Here is a 22,682-nt window from a genome sequence, read left to right on the forward strand (position 1 = left end):
TAGAAAGACTGCAGCAGGTACATGTACGTAGCATCGTTTTTAAAGGGGACGGGCATACTCATCAAAAATCTTGACAAGCCAAAAAAAATAATAATTTAGCTATCTTTTTCTCCAAATATAAATCAGATAAGTAATTCTTAAAAGGACAGTGACATAGCGATCACTAAAAAAGAACGCATGATGAACAAAGAAAAAATACACGAGGTTTGGGGGGGGGGGGGGGGCATCCGGATTATTGCGACGTGACCGAGATTCGGATATTCATATCGGGCTCGCAATTCAGAAAATACTACCAATGTTCTTGACCTGATCTAACTGCTGAGACAGTGAAAATTATGGCTATGAGAAGACGAAACAGTTTTTACAGAAGTTTTAAAGATGCATGTCCGGAATTTGAAGAGATGCTTATGGACAGAGGGGCCACTGCAGCCGCACAAAACAAATGGGTGTTTGAAATCGCCTGGGAAGTAGCAAATAAAGGTAAAACAAGTAGGCTACATGTATATATCACGCATTTAGGTCAGGTTTAAAAAACATTGACCTACAAACGACTGCATGTACGGACCATGTAAAACGTACGAGTTTAGGGAGGTCAAATATACCTTTACTAATTTATGACATGTTGCGGGATGTGTCAGTTCGAGATATTTGCCTTAAAAGGAAATAATATTAGAGATCTACGTATTACGTACATGTTGAAGAGAAGATATTGTAAAATAGCTGCATGTTTAATCAGTGAATTAAATTTGTATGTTCATCGAGTTATAGTGTGCAGAACTTCAGATATTTACACATCTTTCTCTTGTACTACATCTAATGGCAACTGAAGTTCAATCTCTTCCTGATATTTGGACAAAGTTAAGTGATATATTGAGACCATGTGGCCTTGATAGTTATCTTATGTATGTTGATAGAAATTATTCATGTTTCTTGTAATAAAAGATGGGTCCTTACAAAATAATGTTCAATGTATTATTCATCATGTTGACATAAAAAAGTTAAAGTTTGAATGTGTCTTTTTCATGTTTTTGTTTCCTAAAAAAAAAAAAACTACGCGCATTCTTCATTTTTCCATGTAGCTTTATGATTCGTGCTTTCATTCATGTTTTGTATTATGAATAGCCCAGGTAATATTTAACATTTGCTGACTCGACGCATGGGAAGTTAATAGGTGTCGTGCTAATGGTAAATGAGGTTCATAATTACCAAATCATGTTTTCTTTAGCGTGAAATGAAAAGATTATATACAGTGCATTCAGTTTAAGTTTTTGCATGTAATGACTCCTTAATGAAGACTTTTTTTTTGTTTCACATCAACGTAACTGTAATTTTAGAGGCAAATTGTCTGATTACATGAAGACAAATAGCCATCGGCTTATCCTTTAAGATTTATTTTAAAAAGTTGTCTTAAAAAACACTGAACTCTCTGTGACTTTCTTTTTCTGCCAGATGTTTTCTTTGACACTTGTCATATCTTTAGAATTCTTCAAGCTACATGCATATACTTAATACTTTGGTCAAGGTCAGAGGCCAAGTGATTTTTAAGGACTGCAAAACCTGTCATGACTTTCAGTCCAATTGCTGACAGTACTAATATAAGAACAGTTACTATTTAGCTCGACCAAATTAAATCACTAATAATTCTCAAATAATGTTTTAGATGAATTAAAATATATCATTAAACAAAATTATGTAGATGGTCAATAACTTGTCTGATAAATATTGACCGGCTAGGGATGATGTTGATAGAATACTTCCACGGTTTCAATAAATCATTTCTGATCACGCTGATTGGTAGATTCATAGATGGTGATATAAATAAATTCTTCGCCACACCAAAATGAGGTGATGTCATAATAAGCAATTAATCAATTATGGCAAGCTAGGAACAAACGTGCATTGCGGATTTTGCTAGTGTAATGGATTTATTGAGAAGTAAAACTGGGTAAAACAGATGTTGTTTGATTCTTAAGGGCAGTGGGATATCACCAGTGACCCTTTGATGCCAAGGGTGTTTGGGAAATGAACTTAGCACAAAACTGAACTCCTAATTTCTATGTTAAATATATTGTGATATGTTTCTATTGATTTTTAGTTTGGTTTTCATATAACAAAAGAAATATTAACTGTGTTTCCAAGAAACAGTGATTATATTTGCCCTCTTGGAAAACATATTTTGTCCTTCTCTTTATGTTGGGCAATATTTCGTCCCTCTGGGGCAAAGTAAATATGATAAATGTTACCTTGGGATGAATATTTTGCTCACTTAGCATCAGGCAATATTTCATCCCTTTTGGGCTTATGTGTTGCCCTCAACCCAAGTCAATATTTGAATCATATTCAGATATTTTGTGACTGGCTGATCACCTTGTACATGTATTAAAATGCTTTTTAGTACCAAATTAATTGCTAGCATTAGATTCAAGGTAATGGTGGCTATCAGATTCAACAAAGAATGTTTCCCCACATTGGGTTATAAACTTAGACTCGTTTAATGATCTGACAAAATTTGTCATCCACTGTTAGCAGAGGGCAAAGGTCATCTGTCAGAATGTTATGGCATCTGGACTGAAGTGTGTTTGATACCTCAGTCTGTCTGTCTGTAGTTGATGCTACATGTTTCATCACTAGAATGTAAATTTTGGAGGTATCTACACTCGTCTGTAAACATGTATTGTATTTTATGATAATGTTTTGTCTCTTTATAGTTGATCATATCTAATCTGGTTAATATGTCTGTCTGCCTGTTTGTAGTTGGTGGTATCTACAGTGTTTGATATGTCTGTCTGTCTGTTTGTAGTTGGTGGTATCTATACTGTCATCAAGTCCAAGGCCCCGGTCAGTGTAGCTGAGCTAGGAGAACAGTACTGTCTGCTGGGTCCCTATAACGAGGCATGTGTCAGAACGGAAGTGGAGATCCTGGAGCCCTCCCACTATGTCTACAGACAGACGCTACAGACCATGAGGGACGCAGGTATCAAGGTGAGTCAAATAAGGACAGGTATACAGTCTGTACCTTGAGAGATGCAGCCAAGTATCAGGGTTAGTACCGGTAATATTAGGTAAGGTACTAATATTCAACCACCTAATATTACACTACCGGTATTTTTTTTTAAAATCAACAAAATGAGGAATGTTTGATAAAACAACAGAGCTACAAAAAAGAACATACACAGATTTGGGGAGGGGGGGCGGAAAGGACTTTATTTATTCTTGATCTATTTTAACTACCGGTAAAATTGCCCCAACTATTGCATGTTTCATTTACTTTCTCAGAGTTCTTAACATATTCTATTTGTTATCCAGTTTTTTCTGGTGCTGTGCAGAATTCATCTTCAATCAATACTATTTGTATTATAATGGCCAGCACCAACATTTTCACACGACATAGAACAGAGATGTTAAATTACTTTAAAAAATTCTTGTGACAGTATTTCAGTTAATCTGATGCATCTTGCTGCAGAAACTCTATTGATTGCTTTCTGTTGTGACAGAGATAACTTATTTTATTTGTTAGGTTTATTTTGGTCGCTGGCTGATCGACGGATATCCTAAAGTCATTTTGTTTGACATCGGATCTGCTGCTTGGAAGCTGGATGAATTCAAACATGAGCTGTGGGAGAAAGCCAGCATAGGAATCCCCTGGCACGACCGCGAGTCGAACGACGCTGTCATATTCGGGGCTCTGGTAGCCTGGTTTATTGGTGAGGTGAGCAAAGACAATAAGTTTTTATACCTTTACCTTCAAATTACTTAATTTGTAATAATTAGAGTACTTTTAGGCCCATTTATCATATGTCTTTGTGTTCTTCCATAAAAAAAACTTTGCTTTTATATTTTTGTAGCACTTTTGAAAGTTCACATCTAAATTGTCTTGTTATGCAACCCTTTGTAGCACTTTTGAAAGTTAACATCTAAATTGTCTTGCTATGTAACCCTTGTCTCTCAAATATGAAAGCAATCTTCAAGATGTAAATGCTAGCATTTATTTCCTAAAGCATTTTCCTTATGACGATATCCTTATCAAAAGACTTTTCAATTCAGTTTCGCAAGAATCTGACTGATCAGCCGATTGTAGTGACCCACTTTCACGAGTGGTTGGCTGGGGCGGGGCTGATTTACCTGCGGACCAGGAAGGTGGACTGCACCACCATCTTCACGACACATGCCACACTGCTGGGGAGATACCTGTGTGCTGGCAGCTCAGACTTCTACAACAATATAGACAAGGTACTGTGTGCATAAAATGTAGTACCCTTCTATAAAAAAAAATTATGTAAACTTCTAATTTGAAGATTTTAAACATCAGTTTAAGGATTTATAAAATCAACATGCTCTTCTTGAGGTATGGTTTGGTGTAAAATGTGACAAAGAGCTTAATTTTCAGGGAAGCAAAGTGTTTATTAAACTTTGATGCACAAATACCAGTTTTGTTTTTGGTTTACATTTATGTGAACAAATTAGTTTTACTTATTATATTCTATTCAATAAAAAAGGCAGATCACAAACATTTAAACAAGCAACTAAAAATTGGCTTTATAATTTTTCAACTTATATAATCCACTTAAAATTTATTTATTTTACAACAGTTGACAAACAAGTTCTACAGCTTATATTGATATCTGTCATTGGATGTTAGGGTGGAAGTGTCATTGATACTTGTATAATAGCATATGACCTCTCAGTACATTCAGGACTTTGATTATCTTTCAGTATAACTTAGACAAGGAGGCCGGTGACCGTCAGATATACCACCGTTACTGCATGGAGAGGGCCGCCGTCCACTGTTCTCAGGTGTTTACCACTGTGTCCGAGATCACCGGGGTGGAGGCAGAGCACCTGCTGAAACGGAAGCCAGGTAAATGTCTCAGTAATGTCCCCTAAGTTAGTGGCACAATGATAGGTGAGAGCTCACTGATGTTAGCAAGGCGAGTGGCTTATTGGTTTTCAGCCAGTTTAGTGGCTCAGGGAATATTAGCAAGGAAATTAGCTGGCCCAGTGGTGTCAGCCAAGTACAAACGCTTTCAACCAGGTAAGTGACCTGATTGCTCTCAGTGTATTCCATGGCCACAATTAGGTGAGTGGTTTACTTACGAAAACATGCTGATTACATGTAGGCTATTTAATGCTTCTTCCAACATCTTTTCATGGATTTGATACAGCCGTCATCATCAATCTCTTACATTTCTAGATGTGATCGTCCCCAACGGATTAAATGTGGTCAAATTCAGTGCCATCCATGAGTTCCAGAATCTGCATGCCATCTACAAGGAGAAGATCCACGACTTCGTCAGGGGACATTTTTATGGGTAACTTAATTCAGATTTGTTTTGTTCTCACTCTTTGTCATCTTCGCTAGCAAAGGGTTATCTACTCTACCCTTCTACAACCCTTGGCAGATTTAGCCAATGTTTTTAGAAATACATGTAGCTAAGTGCTGTCTAGCAGTTGACTTACATTGGAGCAGCTAAAATATGTATAATATAAATATTATTTCATTTGAGAGGTATTAGAAGAAATGGCTGTGTGAAAAAAGAAAAAATAAGTAACAATTTTTTAATAAAAACATATATTTGTAATTATATATCGTGTGTTATTCACTAATCATGTAAAAATTGTAAGAATGATTAAATTTTAATTGTGTATGAAAACACAACAAACAACACCTCCAATTAGTAGATTGTACATCATTATTAAATACATCATTATTAAATATCAAGTACGAAGGCAATACACACAGATTTATAAATTTTGCCATTGGTTTTATCAAATCGGAATCCAAGTATGACACATATATTTTGTTTATTCTGCAGGCACTATGACTTTGATCTGGATAAGACGCTATACTTTTTCACGGCTGGGAGATATGAGTTTTCCAACAAAGGAGCGGACATGTTCATAGAATCACTGGCAAGACTAAACTTTTATCTCAAGGTTAGTACATTGAACTTTATTTGTTCTGTGGAGAATGGTGTCATTAGAAGATCGTATATTCATATCAGACAACATAAGACAACCAGAATTATGATGTTTAAATGATAAAAAAAAGGAAATTAGTACAAAATTATAGATTTTTTTCAGGCCCAAAAATAAAATACATTTTATAGAATTTATGTAACAAGAATTATCTCTCTTCCTACATGTATTGTCGTTTTCCTTTCTTAGTAAGATTAGGAATAATTCACTCACAATTGCATTAATATAATAGGAGTAAAAAATTCAGTTGATGTGTTAAAAAGCTTATTAAACATAATGTGTTTCAATGAACAATGCTGAATAAAACCCAAGCTTTCGTGCTTGATGTTTTAAGGATGGCGGACCCAGTTCTATTTGCCAATGGGCAGATACATCGCTTAGCTAGAGGGAGTGATTGTTACAAAAATTGAAATCTCAATACATTGTATTACGTCACAATCACTAAAACTCAATGAAAAATCACTTATGAAGCAATATATAGCTGTTTAACGTCATCAATTCACACTTTATGTAGCGCAAGTACTGGCTGACCTTGCTATAATTTAACATGCCAAAATATGCTTTTCAACATTATTTAAGGGATGTTAAGTACATGTACTGTGGTAAGTTTTTTATTAGTACAAGTTAATTATAACCATCTATATAAACTGTAGGTTAGTTTACAGAATTTGAGCCAGTGTACAAATCATTTAGATTTTGATCTGCTTCAATACTCGTATCGAAAATAGGGTAAAACGGACCTTGTGCTTAAGTTTGAAGTATTTTATCATACACAAATGTTCAACTACTCTGTTAGTTATTTTGTTTCATAAATCAGCCTCTAAATAATGTACATCAACTTGTCTTAGAGTTTGCGCACTACTTCTCATGAAAAATTGGAAAAAGATATAACAACAAACCGCACATTGGCATGTGCCTCCGTCAAAACAAAGTCAATGGCATAGTCATTTTTTAAATGATGTTAATTCAAAATCATCATATAAGTGTTATATTTTAATTTGAATAGAAAATCTATTGCAGAATATTTTTTAAATAATTTTTTCTCTCACAAGAACACTTTTTCCCCATTATGTTCAATTGAAAAAAAGAAGTAACACTAACATTCTTTGAAATGGTCACTACTAAAAATCTAATTCGATTTTTATGTTATTTTTTGATTGATTTTTATATATCTTTAGTAACTCTAACTCATATAAAATTTTCATGAAAATCACTCTTGTAGAAGTAAATTGGGTCCGTCATCATTAAATGTTGCTTTCTCTTTGTCCAGCAAGCTCGTATTTTTCTGTCTGTGTCCAATAAGTTAATGTTTTGTCTGTCTCCTGCAATTAGATATTGATAGGATTTAAGGTAGCTCGCGGGTTTACCTGCTTGTGAGAAAACCTACCTTGAAAATTTGTCCACGTGATCCATAGGTTTTATAGTTTTATTTCTAAAATTTATTTAAGATTCGTCTGCGCGGTAATAATGTTATCGTGTTTCAAATACAGTGTCATTAATAAAATAAAGCAACGCCATTTCAATGAAATATATAGTAAAATGCACATTTTAACCAAGAAACGCATTTCAAAACTATGCTCCAAACTTTTAAACGATTCAGACGAAATTAATCATACTCAACACAAAAACTACAGAGGAGATAATTATGAATCTATTCATAAAAAAATATCAGTATGTGTTCTCGGCCAATTTTTGGCAAAAAAACTTTAAAGATTTAAAAGATTTCTCAAAACTTTATATTTTCATTAGCCTGACGTCATCATTTCCTTACTTCTTAGAACACCAAAATTGAAATGCATTTATTGACAAGACTAGCTGTTAAACACATTTTAGAACATGTTAATGCTTATTAGACATTATTGTGAATGTTATTAAATGCAATTAATGTAAGGCTGTAAAGATACAGAAAATTGCTATTTTTGTTTTTATGAAACTCTGAGTCAATCAATGCAAAAATAAAATGCCAGGCAACTACTGACAATATAAGTAAGTAATCGAATAAAACATTTCTCTCAAGCCAAAAGAAATTTAAGAATTTAATCGGTAGTACAGATTACGGAAGTTATAATTGTAAAAAAAAAAAAAAGCGAAGTTAATGCATATATACATTCTATTTTAAAACATTACTTTAAATGGAAGAGTTCTAACGCACACTCATTCTTTATCTTTATAGAACAAAATGTGACAATGTATGTGACATCTTTAAATTTTCAGCACTTGATATTATAAATCTTTGTATAAACCGTCATAAACCTCATATAAGCTTTTTAAGATATTTTCTTTTATACTTCTAAATATCTCATTTGTCATTTTAAAATAAAATTATGAGTTTACTATGACGGTCTGACTCAACTCTTTACGTCGATTCCTATTGTGACGTCAGAAAAACCCGCGAGCTACGTTAAGGTCAGACGACACGTTCCTAGAGCATCTTTTTTGTATCTCCTTGTAATAAAGAGTTCCAATAAAAAATATTAATTTTATGATTATTTTTAAAATGATTCAAATTTACTTGTATATAACTATATGTATAGATGGCCGAGTGGTTAGAACCTTGGCCGCTCACTGCCAGAAGCGTATAGGTTCTAGAGGTCGTGAGTTCAAAGCCATGCCCGGCCGAGATAGAGTTCCAATATAGTGAATTTTGCTGTGCTGTATACATGTATTTGTTTATTTTTATATCAGCAATTCAAGTGTATTTTCAAGAAGATTATATAGGAAATTGCATACTCTAGTATTTTACAGAAATGCCTGGTATGTTACCCTAATTTTTTGCAAGAAAGCTTGTCAAAGTAGTGATAAAAAATTAACAAATTCCTGGAAAAAGTTATACACCGTATCACATTGAGGAACGTGTCGTCTTACCTTAAGATGAATTTGTTTCTCTATCTCCAGCAAGCTAACAGTGAGGTGACAGTGGTGGCTTTCCTGATCTTCCCCACCAAGACCAACAACTTCAACGTGGAGTCCCTGCGGGGCCAGGCCATCTCCAAACAGCTGAAGGAGACCGTGCACCACGTACAGACACAGATCGGCAAGAGGATCTTTGAACAGTGCCTGAGGTACAGTCTAACTTTAAAACAGTGCCTCGGATAGGGTCTTATTATAGATCAGTGCCTCAGGTATGGTCTCATTATAGAATAAAAGCTCAAGTATGGTCTAATAATAGAACAGTGCCTCAGGTATGGTCTCATTATAGAATAAAAGCTCAAGTATGGTCTAATTATAGAATGATAGCAAAGGTGTGGTCTAATTACTGTGGAATCATTAAAATTCGTGGTGGCTCAATTTTCGTGGTATTCGTGGGTAGCCCTCGCCCACGAAATTACATCCTCAACGAAAACTAATTATAAAAGGTTTGATTTACCTACTGAGACTGAAAACTGACTCATCCACGAAATTAGATCCCCATGAACAAGCAAAAAACCAACAATCCACAAAAATTGGCCCCCACGAAATTAAATGATTCCACAGTATAGAACAGTGCCTCAGGTATGGTCTAATTATGCCTCAGGTAGAGTCTTACTAAATTTGGAACAATGGCTCAGGTATGGAATAGTTGGAGAGGTAGAGCAGTCCCTCAGGCACATAAGATTTGTAGGAGTTTAGCTATAAAGGAATACTGTATACAGGGAAATATTGACCCTCGTTTTATTTTTGCCCCATTTGTCCTCTTTGTCAGCAGGCAGATTTGAGGCTGTATGGATTTCAATGTCACAAGTTACCTCTTTTTAAACACAACTGTGTTTTGGAGAATTCAAGACAGGGCGAAACTGTTTGCAAATGTAGAAGGGTGAAAATTACACGGGGCGAAAATAATTCTGTATACAGTATTGTAGTCAGGTTAACAGTGTGTTATCAGAGAGAAAACAAACTAGATTATTATACTTTCATGTTAAATACTGAAATCTGATTGGTTTAGACACAGTTGATAATCCGTTTTATTACCCTCAGCATTAGCAACACACTTGGCAACGGGTAACATAACGAATTGTTACATGTGCGTAAATGATGCGCGTACGGTTCGCAGTAGAATTCAAGTCATTCCTGTAGAAAAACAGTTAAGTTTTCTTTAAAATTGACATTCAGTATAATAAAATAAATAGTGCCTGTTTGGGAGGATAACAGTTGAAATCGACAACCCTCGAAAACCATTGTCAACCTCCGCTTCGCGTCGGTTGACAATCGTTTTCTTGGGGTGTCAGTTTCAACTGTTACCCTCCCAAACAGGCACTATTTATATAATGTTACTCAGTCATCATTATTTATATTTTATCCATTAACAGTAGATATTAACCTGTAAGAGTACTTTTCTGATTACAGGGGCAAAATTCCAACTGGAGATGAAATTCTTGAACAAGAAGATATAGTGAAACTTAAGAGGTGTATCTACTCTGCTCAGGTACCATATATCTTTGTAAAAAGAAGATCAAAGCATTTGTACGATCAGCTTGTAATTCATTTTTAAGCAGACAAAGAGGAAAATCAATTCATAACAGTTATGTCTGTTGCATCTTTCAGAGAAACAGCTTACCTCCTATATGTACGCACAATGTTAATGAAGACGCAAACGACCAAATCCTTAATGCCCTTCGACGATGTCAACTTTTCAACAGAAAAGAGGACAGAGTGAAGGTAGGATCATCTTGTGTTGGTTATTTTCTAACACCATTAACCCTTCAAGATTAAGGGGACTTGGACAAATTTAAATAAAATTTTATTTTTTTCGATTTTAATGTTTAGAATGGTTGATATGGGTACTTTTAATGCTTTGTCAAATTTTGAAAGTCAAATACTGAATCTTTGTTTTGTAAACAAATCCCGAGCTTTGTTATGGTTTACATATGTGTTTTATTGGTACATGTATAAGTCTATGTGACTGTATTTGTGTACTGTAGAGATCTGCAAGCAAGATCATTGTAAAAAGGACAAATGAGAAAAAAGGTTTTTTGATTCCTGCTTTAGATTCTGAATATTATCCATATAAATTAAAATTTTATTTCATGGAGTGCCATGAGATGCTAATATTCAAGATCAATTTTAAATTGTTATGATATACAAGAATATCTAAGGGAAACGTGAATAGCTAAGGAATTTGTACCAAACCTCTGACTCTGACCTTCAGTGATGTATCTGTGTTAACACTTTTTTTCCAGGTTGTATTTCACCCCGAGTTCCTGAACTCCACCAACCCTTTGTTTGGCCTTGACTACGAGGACTTTGTCCGGGGCTGTCACCTTGGGGTGTTCGCTTCGTACTACGAGCCCTGGGGCTACACGCCAGGTCTGTCACATTCTCCTTGCTTTCATAACCCAGGGCAGCAACTACAATTTGATCTTAATACATCTGTCCAAATATCAGTATTTACCATAAAAGAATCAAGTTTTATGTCTTGTTAAGTAGTTATTAGATGATACAGTATACACTTTCTGAAAGAAGGATGCTGAATGTCCAATACAGCTTTTGTCTGCAATTAGAAATAATAGATTAGATACAAATATGTGGATACGGTATAACGGGTATTTATTACTTGCTGCAAGTTTTATAAATTTGTAAAATTTAAACGCATGAATTTTCACAGAAGTTCAGAAACACAAATTTTCATCTGGTATGTATGAGAAAGAGAGAGAAAAGAGAGAGAGATATTTTTGAAATGGAGTTGTCTCTCATTGTATCTCCTGTAAATTCAAGATGTGCACATGTTGTACAACAATGATGATACCTAGATTGACAGGAATAAGTAAAGGGCACATTGTATAAGAAAATGTGGTAAATAAACATGTCATAATAGTTTAAGGACTTGTTAACTCAAAACAATTTTCTGAACATGGGATTTGTTTGTAAAAGCATTCAATGTGTTTACAAACATTGCCACGGCCAGAACTTTTTACCTCTGATTATTTTAATTTTTACAGACATACACAATTCGTAAAAATATAACGTGTAAAAATTCAATGGCCCCATTTTAACCAAAATTCGTAAAAGATCACTACTGTAACAGTAAAAATTATACATTTATTGTCAAAGTTTATAATTTAGTTAATAATTCAATATTTCTGGTGTTTTTTTTATCAGAAAATTTTATTTATACTTCAACTCCCAGATACATGTATTTTGTAATGTACCTTGATAAGATTTCTTTCCAGAGAATGAGATTTTTTCACATGACAATTGTACATGTACTGGACAACCTGTTTTTGAGATGTCTGTGTCTGTTTTAACTGTTCTCTCTGACCCACTTTCAGCTGAGTGCACCGTGATGGGGATCCCAAGTATTTCCACGAACCTCTCGGGCTTCGGCTGTTTCATGCAGGAACACATCAATGATCCCAAGTCCTATGGACTCTATATTGTAGACCGCCGATATAAGAGTCCAGACGAATCAATCCATCAGCTGACTCAGGTAACGATGGGAACCAAGCATGGAATGACCCATTTATTTGTAGGCCCCCTGTCACTTTCTTTTTTTTACAGCATGCCAGCCTTTCTTATTTTATTTGACAGGATAGAGTTGTCTTTCCCTGTATTGCATGCATACTTATGAGTTGGCTTCACTAACACCTGAAGGCTTTGAATGTTGATGTTCTTTTAAGTCTGTATTCTCTTTGTGTATTTAGAGTTTACTGACAGATTCTCTCTCTTTTGTCGGATTCTCCAAGAATTTACAATAAATTTCAAAGTGTTTTAATCATTAGTTGAACATGAAATTTCACATGGATTTTGAATATTTTGCAATTTGTTAGGCAATGGAAATGATTCAGAACAAGAATATTAAAATATGAAGTTCATGCTTAAGAATTGCATTTTTAATTTGATTGGTACCTTTTTTTATTAAATGAGTACCTGGTATCTGAACTTACGTAAATAAAGTCAATCAGATTTGACATGCCTTCCTTCTCAAGTTGTATAGAGACAGTCATTAGAGAGAGGCGTCTGGGATGTGTCTGTCTTTGTTAAGCCTGATGGCCTGGGTTAGTGAGGAGCCTTGTATAAGACGCACCCCCTGATTGATCATGTCCTGTTTAACTCTAGCGGAGTGTACGGTGATGGGAATACCCAGCATCACGACCAACCTGTCGGGATTCGGCTGTTTTATGGAGAATCATGTGACGGACACGCAGTCGTATGGTATTTATGTGGTTGATCGGCGCGAATCTAGTCCAGACGAATCTATCCATAAACTGACTAAGGTAGACAGCTCTGTCTCCACCAGGGGAATGTGTGGGTCTGTCTGTCTGTAGTATCTTTCTTTCAGTGAGGACTGGATCTGTCCATCTTTCATTCTTAATGTCTAACACTGTTTGTGTAGTTGTGACTTAATATATCTGTCTGTAGTGTCTTACTTTCAGTGAGGACTGGATCTGTCCATCTTTCGTTCTTAATGTCTAACTCAGTGTAGTTGTGACTAAATATACCTGTCTGTAGTGTCTATTGCTGTCTTCTTGTAGTGTCTAGATCAGTCCATCTTGTCTGTTGTATCTACGGCTGTCTTATTATGTTTGTCCATGTGCTTGTGATGAATAATTCAACTGTTGTATAGATTTTGCATGTATTTCACTAAATCTTTCTATATAACTGGTATTTCTTGCTTAACATTCAGTTTGCATTCTTAAGTTAAGCTAGCTTCCTTTGTGATAACCATGTAATATATGAAAAAATTCTTGTTCATTCCAACATGTTTGGATGGAATCAGACATGAGCAACTATTAAAAGTCACTTTTTTACAGTCATCAAAAGCAAGAGTTTAATGTTCATCACAGTAAAATGTATTAAAATCTTGACTTGTAACAAATGCAAAATTGTCATGGTTATCAAGTTCAACAAGTTTTTTCATAAATTGAATTTCTTCTAACTCAATTAATGTTGTCTTATGCATTAAATTTTAAACATAACTTTAACATAATTTTACATTTGATTTGGATTGTAATACAGTGTCTTAAAATTATTCATTTATCAATTTTTTTTTACTTTTACTTTTAATGTTTAAAAAATGGTAAGCTTTAGATTGACTGTCTTATAATCACTATTTTACAAAATTTCTTTAAAAATTACAATACAGTTTTACTACACAACATTCATCGGTGTATAATTTCTCCTTCCTTTGCAGTACATTCATGATTTATTCTTCCTTTTCAGTATATGTATGATTTCACCTGTTTATCCCGGCGACAGCGTATCATTCAGAGAAATCGTACGGAGCGCCTCAGTGACCTCCTAGACTGGAGGAACCTGGGAGTGGTGAGTGGAAGACTACTTTCACTTTCACTTTTATTGATGGCAAAGGATTCAATGATAAAGATTTATTACAGAAGATGACATTAATTACTAACTAACTAATGCACTGTATGTAAAGATGTAGAATTCGACTCTTTTTTTTTTTTTCATTGATTTGAAAATTTGTGTACTTTGTGTGAGTTAACACAGATATGGATGTATGAAATATTTTGTAGACTTTTTAAAACTCTTAACTATTGGACAGATGTTAGTGAATTTCTTTTCTTATGTACTCTATTATTTTTGATAGTACTACAGAAAAGCCCGCCAGATCGCTGTAGCCCGGGGATACCCTGACCTTGCTGCCAAGGAGGAGGAGATCCTACAGGAAAAGAGGTTCATGTACCCTCGGCCGGCCTCCGAACCTTCCTCACCCTCGGCCTCGCGCAGCTCCACCCCAGCCCCCTCGGAACATGGGGATGATGAAGATGACGATATCGACGAGGATGAAGAGAATGCTGAAATGAGTTCTAACCCAGAGTCCGACATGCCGATGTTTAAGTGATGAATCAGAAGGACATCCCCGGTTTATTGTTACATGTTAAAGGATTTCTATCAGTTTGTAGGTTAATTACCTGGTGTATTGAGTAGTGAGGTGTTTTGCTTTATACCACAGAAAAGCTTTATATAATACTGGAGTGTTGGCGAGTGCACTCAAATGAGTTGACCTCATTTTTAACATTTTATTTGCTTTCTTCTTTTATTTTCTCTCTTTTAGTTAGCAATGTTTCACAACATAGTATGTCGTTGTGAGGTAAAAATCTAACAAAAAGAATCGGTATTGTTTTATCAGGTGCTTTACAATTGTTACAATACTAGACAGTCTTTACGATTGTTACAATACAGTCTTTACGATTGTTACAATACTAGACAGTCTTTACGATTGTTACAATACTAGACAGTCTTTACAATTGTTACAATACTAGACAGTCTTTACAATTGTTACAATACTAGACAGTCTTTACAATTGTTACAATACTAGACAGTCTTTACAATTGTTACAATACTAGACAGTCTTTACAATTGTTACAATACTAGACAGGCTTTACAATTGTTACAATACTAGACAATCTCTAAAAGAAAAGTTTATGTGATTGAATAAAAAGTTTATATGATGGAATAAAAATCTATTTATTCTAGTAATCATACAATGAATTCAAGAGAATCATTATCTGCTACATGCAAGGTAGGTTTAAGTAACTCTTATGTTGAAGGACTGTGTTTGTTCAAATCAAAAATCATAAATAGAGATATATATAAATATTCATGAACAACTTCAAGTGCTGGTAGTTCCAATTTTGAATTGATTCTGGAAAAGTAACATTCTGCTAGATCTGTTAATAGATTTTTACCCAAGTTTAGCTCTATGATAAAAGAAGAATTTTTGAATGACATTTATAGGTTTATGAATGTTTATTGTAGTTCAGCAGGTGGTAGCTAGTCAAACAATGTTCTGCTTTAGACTTTCAACCCCCCCCCCCCCCCTCTCCATTAGTGAAGTTCAGTCAGCTTTACAGATTTTGATTGTATTTTTTAATTGTAATTTAATTTCAGCTGAATGGTGTTATTATGGTATCCTATTTGTCAATTAATGTATTGATCAGATATTCTAGTTAATCAATAATTTTGTAACCCAGCTACCTCTAGCAATCAACCGCCCAAATGCAACTGAAAACAACAAAAGCATTTAGTCCAATCTGGCTGCAGCTCTTAATTTGATAATTTCTTATGATTAATTTTAATGAAAGTTGATAAAAGTAAATGATGTGATACATACAAAATGTTACACAGTGTTGGATATAGATTGTATGTTTTTTGTTTAGTTCAGAAACTCTTAAAACAGTTGTTTTATAAAAATGAAGGGTTATTTTTTCAAATTCATTATGCCCAAGTTAATAATTGCTGATTGTTATCATTGATTGTTATATTAATTATTGACTATGTACACTGTATAGATTTTGTGCCATCCTTTGACTGTGTATATAAATGATGCATTCCCCCTCTCCCTCTGGCTGAGCTTTTGTTGTATAGTATATACTACAGTGTGTACTATACAGATCTCACCTACATGTAGATATACACACCTGTGGTTTGTCAGCGTCAGACTGACCTTGTAGTTTCCTCAGGTGTAACATCTCTGTGATCCTTCACTCTCCACCTCTGGTTTCAGTATATACGGCCAGTCTTTACATATTGTGTGTGAGAGAAACAGAGATGATTACTCTATTACTGATCTATAACAAATAGAGGGATGTCTGGCTTATTGAGTTATTTTTTTGTTTATCTGTACAAAGTTGATTGAGCTTGATTGATCCTGATTAGATGAGTATAGTGCGTTGATTTTATGCAGTAAAAAATTGTTGTAGAGTATTCTTTTTTTTAGATTGTTTTTCAATGCATGCATTATTTTATCAAGTGCTATTTAAAAATGTTACAACTAAAATATCAAATGAAAATGACTTACAAAAAGAGAATTCTTGAGACTTTCAAGTGTACAATGTACTCAACTCTTGTGCATTCTAGTAAGCTGTTTTTTTGGTTGGCTCTCTAGTTATTCAGCGACTAGAGCTTACATATGTACATCTTCATGGTAGATAACTCTGCATTATATCCAGCCCATATCTTGGAATAAGGTGTATATAGCTGTTATATTAGCTAAATCTCTGTGATTTTCCTCCTTTGTGTATATTTAATCCTGTGTGGAGAGTTTTGCCTCTGTCACAGTGTTTCTGTACTGGTTTATGACTGTGTAAAGTTCTGACGCCTGTGTTTTTATTTTATTGTTTTGTTTTGTATAGACAAGTGCAGCTATCTCTCCTTTACAAAGGAAAAATGAGTGCTTAATGTTTTTGAAAATTTTACTGAGTTTATTAGCTGAAAACAAGATTCATTTTCTATTGTAAGATTGAATTGAAATGAGTAGAAGTCACAGAGAGCTTGCATGATGTCATTTTTGCGGACACTAGGTGTATAGATAAGTGCTTCCATAGATTTCTGTGATAATTGTTACATACAGAGTTCTCCTCCTTTTATGATGTAAGCAAATAACAATGTGATCAGATTTAATGCAATTTAATAATATTGTTTCTGATAAACAAACCTCACATAAATAACAATATGACAAGGTTTAATGCTGATGTAATATTATTGTTTCCTATAAACAAACCTCACATACCAGTGTGTTAAAATGTGGCTTATTGAGTGTGTTGTAAATCCCCTAATATATGATACATGTAAGCATTTTCTGTTTTCGATGTGGTATAATTATACGATATAAATATATTGTTAGCACATACCTGGTATCTGCTGTTTTATTTAGTTATTTGAGCAAATTATAACTCTCTTCGTACCCGATAGTTTATTCTTAATAAAACGCTGGTCCATTTCTGCGTTACAGGTTGACAGTCCAAACTGATCAACTAACAGACTGTGTCAAAACTCAATGCCTGTCGCATGTAGCATTCGCATCTGTTAACTGTGCCAAAGTTTGGCGATGGCGATGTATGTTTACCTTAGGACCTTATAATTGAATATTTCAGTTTACATGTTTCTGAACGATTAATTGTGAATAACACCCGCCTCCTCCCCCACCGGCCTTTCAACTGGAGAATGGAATAAATCAAAACACACAAACTAGGTTATGTATGCACTCACTTTGTTATTATTAGTAAAATGTACTTGGCAACCTAACTGTCCTACATGTACATTGTAGCTAAGCCACCAATTTTTTCAAAATGGATTATGGAAATAGTTGCTAATTTCCAAAAACCCCAAAATTGTATTTTAAATTCATGAAATCTCTAACATGTGGTTGTATTTATATATTTTGTTGGCCAATATACATCAAACCTAAATGAATTCAGTCACCGCTGGCCTTTCACCGTTTACATACTAAGACCATAATAAGGTAAACGATTGGACCATAGATCATCTAATTCTGGTACGAAGCAGGTGCCATCAATTAATAAATATGTTAGTGCGACCGAATTTACTGTTACAGGTGACCTAATTCTGTGGGGAAATCCAATTTGACGATACCGATACAAATTTAGCTAGGGCGGAGTTCTTTTCAGTATTTCAGTAATACGGGACTACTAGTGTACAGATATAGTGTTTAAAGTGTAACTAGTCACTTGAACCACGTCCATTTTATCATCAGTGTCGAATGGCTTTACCGCTATCTCTAGCTAACCAGTGCGCTGTGTCAACGTGTATTACCATCCAGAGAAAATCAAAACATGAAAACGAGTTCATTCATAAATAAAATATCTCCAATCTGAAGCATACGACCCAAGTCACTCGTGGGTCATCACAACGTTGGCTAACAATCGTAGTTACTTCCTATCTACTTTTCCGTGCAGACATCTACAACGATAAGCTAATGAGGACCTTTGGTAAGGCCTGTTTAAGCGCACCTGTCAACAGCGCTCATCCCCTTCCCCTAGAGACTGTCGACACATTAACCTGTTAACCGTGCAGATGACAACTTCGTGACAGTAGAAGTGTGTATATTAAGTATATTGACATAAACAAATATTTTCATAGTTTAATTGCAGAGTACAGAGAAATGAAACAATTTAGAATATTATATTTATAACACCTATACACGCTAACATGTCTGCGATTGAAATACAATACATTGTCATGAACAGATGATTTTATTACCCTAAATACTCAGGTGGTCAGCATTTTTGTATTCTAATGTGTGTGTTTGTGGGGGGGGGGGGGGGTTATCTACCCCCAAATATTGGGAAAATAATTTTTTTACATTCAAATTCACCATGCAAGCCTTAAACTCCTGATCCGGGGGGGGGGGGGGGGGGGTGCGCGGTAATTTGTCTGCATTAACTGCCGGGCAAGAGAAGACGTTATTTAATTCGTACAATGTAAGGTTTAATGCAACGACAAATGGTTAATCAATAATAGGGCGATGTTTTCCACGAAATACCGGAAAGATCTACTGGATCTAACTGTGTCAGTGGGCCAAGCAAACTAACAGACAACATGGCAAAAAACAATTTAATCAAATAGTATGGCAAAAACAACAACAAATAGTATGGCAAAAACAACAATAAACAGTACGGCAAAAACAACAACAGACAGTATGGCAAAAACAACAACAGACAGCATGGCAAAAACAACAACAACAGACAGTATGGTGGCAAAAACAACAACAGACAGTATGGCAAAAACAACAACAGACAGTATGGCAAAAACAACAACAGACAGTATGGCAAAAACAACAATAACAGTATGGCAAAAACAACAACAGACAGCATGGCCAAAACAACGACAGTATGGCAAAAAAACAACACACAACACACAAACACAACAACAATAAACAGCATGGCAAAACAACAACAGACAGTATGGCAAAAACAACAACAGACAGTATGGCAAAAACAACAACAGACAGTATGGCAAAAACAACAACAGACAGTATGGCAAAAACAACAACAGACAGCATGGCAAAAACAACAACAGACAGTATGGCAAAAACAACAACAAAAAGTATAGCAAAAACAACAGCAAATAGTATAGCAAAAACAACAATAAACAGTATAGCAAAAACAGCAACAAATAGTATGACAAAAACAACAATAAACAGTATGGCAAAAAACAAAAACAAATAGTATGGCAAAAACAACAATAAATAGTATGACAAAAAACAACAACAAATAGTATGGCAAAAACAACAACAAATAATATGGCAAAAACAACAACAAATACCATAACAGAAAACAGAAGGAAATACACCATAATAAACAGTGCGAATACATTGTCGCTTAAGGTGGTATGGGACACCTCCATGTTGTGACGTATCATTTATCAGAATAAACGATGAAATCAAGTGAATTTTATAAATATTTTTTTTCAAAATTGTTAATTAACAGCGTAGCGCAGTGGGTTAGAGGGTTCACTGCGATCTGTAGGTCATTGTTTGAATCCCGCTGGGGTTTTTAAAATTTTTACCTTTCCAAAAATATTGTAAATTTGATAATTCTAAACCGGTAAAGGTATTTTAAATATAATGTACTTTAATCCACATTAATATCGACAAATGGTCCATACCACCTTAAATCAGATGTATTTTGAATATTTTTAATTGGTTATTTTTTTTTTCAAACAGTTTCAATAAACCCCAATCAAAATCCAGGGAAAAATCCCGACTTTTGAAAGCACGATATGCTAAGGGTTTGTAAGGAGCGGTGTAGATCAGAAACTCTTGGCTAGCGAAGATCTAATAATGGCAACACAAACTGCATTTGGGCAGCGAGCGCATTTAAAAGTGCGAACTGAGCAATGACCGCTCAGCTGTTATGCTGTTACTGTTTGAGACAAGCAGAAATATTGATTGTGTATCTTGTAAGGGTTATAAAAGGTAGGGTCTTAGTTCCGCAAAATCATGAAATTTACACATCGTTGATGATTGATACGTGTCATCTTGGATAAAGGGCAATAATATAAAACAATGCAGAAAAAATCAAAATGATTGCATTTTTTTGTGACTCGAAATGTTGTGAGTACTGGATAAAGGGCAAAAATATAGAACACTGCACAAAAATCGAAATGACTGCAGTTCTACGTGACTCGAAATGTTGTGAAGGGCAAGACAGTAGACGAGGACACACATCTCGGTCAGAATATTGTAACTTGGTGGGGCGTCCTCTCTTAATAATTAATTACTGATTCAATGCTTATAAAACCCTTAAAGTTTACCACGATCCAATGCATCATAAAAATGTCAATTTATTGAACAGGTGTTTACACTTCAAAGACAAACTATAGTATACACGTATATTCTGTATTTTCTAAAAATCATACAGTTACAACTTGTGAATAAAAAATTATATTCTTTCTACCGATGTCACTACAAAATTAAAATAGTAGATTTTTCACATTTTCACATTTCTCGCTATGAAGCTACATTGTTTTAATAGAAAATAGGATTCTTTGTATTTTTAATTTGGTTTTTGTGGTTTCTGTTCATTATGTACCCGCCAGAGTTCCACACACAGAGCTGTTGCGTCCTTATAAGGCTATGTCAAGGTTACGTTAAAAATCATCACTTTTTCAATGTTTTGTTGATCGTCTTGACAAAGAATTGGTTTTCTTATACTGCTTTTTATTCTACACAACTTTCGCGCTTAAACGAGTCTTGTCACCCACAGTGGTATATACTGACCACAGCAAAACATACATGTGCATGTAGCATGGTTATTATAACAGTGCGGTCAGGAATGTTTTTATACATGTACCATTTTAGACGAAGAGTTCTCGTACCCGATAAAGATTAATGGTCTTTAACTTGTTGATTAAATATAGATATAGCACTTAAATCCCTTGTTAAGTTAAAGTCCCTCCTTTGGTAGTGCATGCAGGTAAAATTGAAGCTGAAAGAACCGCTACCTGCATAGCCAATATGAACCCCAAAGCTTTTATCTTTTTTATGTTTTTTTTTGGGGGGGTGGGGGTCGAGTATCTATAGGTAATTGCCAATGAGTAAATGAAATTTAAATAGAAAGAACATTTCTACGTGTATATTATGTGGGTTTTTTTTTTAATTCTGACATCATTGCTAACAACCCGGAAATTAGTTCAATGAAGCACAAATGATCCTACTTAAGTTCACTCCTCAGAATTAGTTATCATTTTACTTTGTAGATATTATTTGATTTAGGTTTTTGAATAAAAATTGTACTTCTGTAAAAAAAAAAAAAAAAAAAAAAAAAATCAGTGCAGAGAAATATAAAACAAACACACATCATTACATAATAACAGCGTCAAATGATTGGGGGGGGGGGGGACTACAAAACAAAAACAATTCATTTCAAATTCTTTATCTTGAAAAGTATTCTGCAGATCTATACCGTACAGATGGAAGTTGTCCAGTAAAGGAAACTTGTGACTTTTACAGGACTAATTTATACGCCATCCAAATGTTAAAAGTGATGACGTCACATCAGACCTACATATAAATCTGTGTAGTCCTAAATATCTAGATCAATTTCTTTCACAGGTAAGCCATTTATTATCAATTATTTTCATATTATTTTCTTTTTCATTTTATAATTCACATAAAATTATTTCCATTTTTTATGTGATACAAATCCATTCTTTACCTCGTTCCCTCTTCGGTGGTATTTGCACGTTTTCACTTACCGATCGTTGGTTGCACGCACATGTAAGATCATCAAAGCGACATCAGTATCATTGGTATTTTAGATGGGTTCACTATTATTTTTTATGTAAAGCAATTGTTGCTTAAGGTAAGAGCAAAGGCATTCATTGTAAACAATCCCACTTCTGTGGCAAATTGGTTAAACGTGAACTATTTTTGCAAAGACACATAACAAAAACAGTTATAAAACGTACCCGAACCTATTGTTACAGTCTTTCTTTTTTATATAAATGTAGGCCACGTCGTTACA

General features: G+C 34.6%; 1 protein-coding gene across 2 annotated transcripts; it reads left to right on the top strand.

Moving 5' to 3' along the window:
* Nucleotides 1-277: 277 nt before the first annotated feature.
* Nucleotides 278-17,550, top strand: LOC105341160 (glycogen [starch] synthase-like). Of its 2 annotated transcripts, none has more exons than XM_066083507.1 (14): nucleotides 278-480; nucleotides 2,801-2,982; nucleotides 3,518-3,709; nucleotides 4,045-4,230; nucleotides 4,714-4,858; nucleotides 5,192-5,309; nucleotides 5,814-5,934; nucleotides 8,872-9,038; nucleotides 10,300-10,378; nucleotides 10,498-10,611; nucleotides 11,133-11,259; nucleotides 13,009-13,166; nucleotides 14,113-14,214; nucleotides 14,501-17,550. In XM_066083507.1, the coding sequence occupies exons 1-14, from the start codon at nucleotides 336-338 to the stop codon at nucleotides 14,753-14,755; spliced, it is 2,091 nt and encodes a 696-aa protein (XP_065939579.1). In that variant the 5' UTR covers nucleotides 278-335; the 3' UTR covers nucleotides 14,756-17,550.
* The last annotated feature ends 5,132 nt before the right edge of the window (nucleotides 17,551-22,682 follow it).

The sequence above is a fragment of the Magallana gigas genome, chromosome 5 (genome assembly GCF_963853765.1).
Source record: "Magallana gigas chromosome 5, xbMagGiga1.1, whole genome shotgun sequence".
Classification (NCBI taxonomy): domain Eukaryota; kingdom Metazoa; phylum Mollusca; class Bivalvia; order Ostreida; family Ostreidae; genus Magallana; species Magallana gigas.

What these genes read in the sequence shown, in the direction of transcription:
- LOC105341160 (XM_066083507.1), top strand. Translation starts at nt 336, where the DNA reads ATGGCTATGAGAAGACGAAACAGTTTTTACAGAAGTTTTAAAGATGCA. An exon ending in TGAGGGACGCAGGTATCAAG is followed by an intron (nt 2,983 to 3,517) that starts GTGAGTCAAATA and finishes TTTATTTGTTAG; the next exon opens with GTTTATTTTGGTCGCTGGCT. An exon ending in TCTACAACAATATAGACAAG is followed by an intron (nt 4,231 to 4,713) that starts GTACTGTGTGCA and finishes ATTATCTTTCAG; the next exon opens with TATAACTTAGACAAGGAGGC.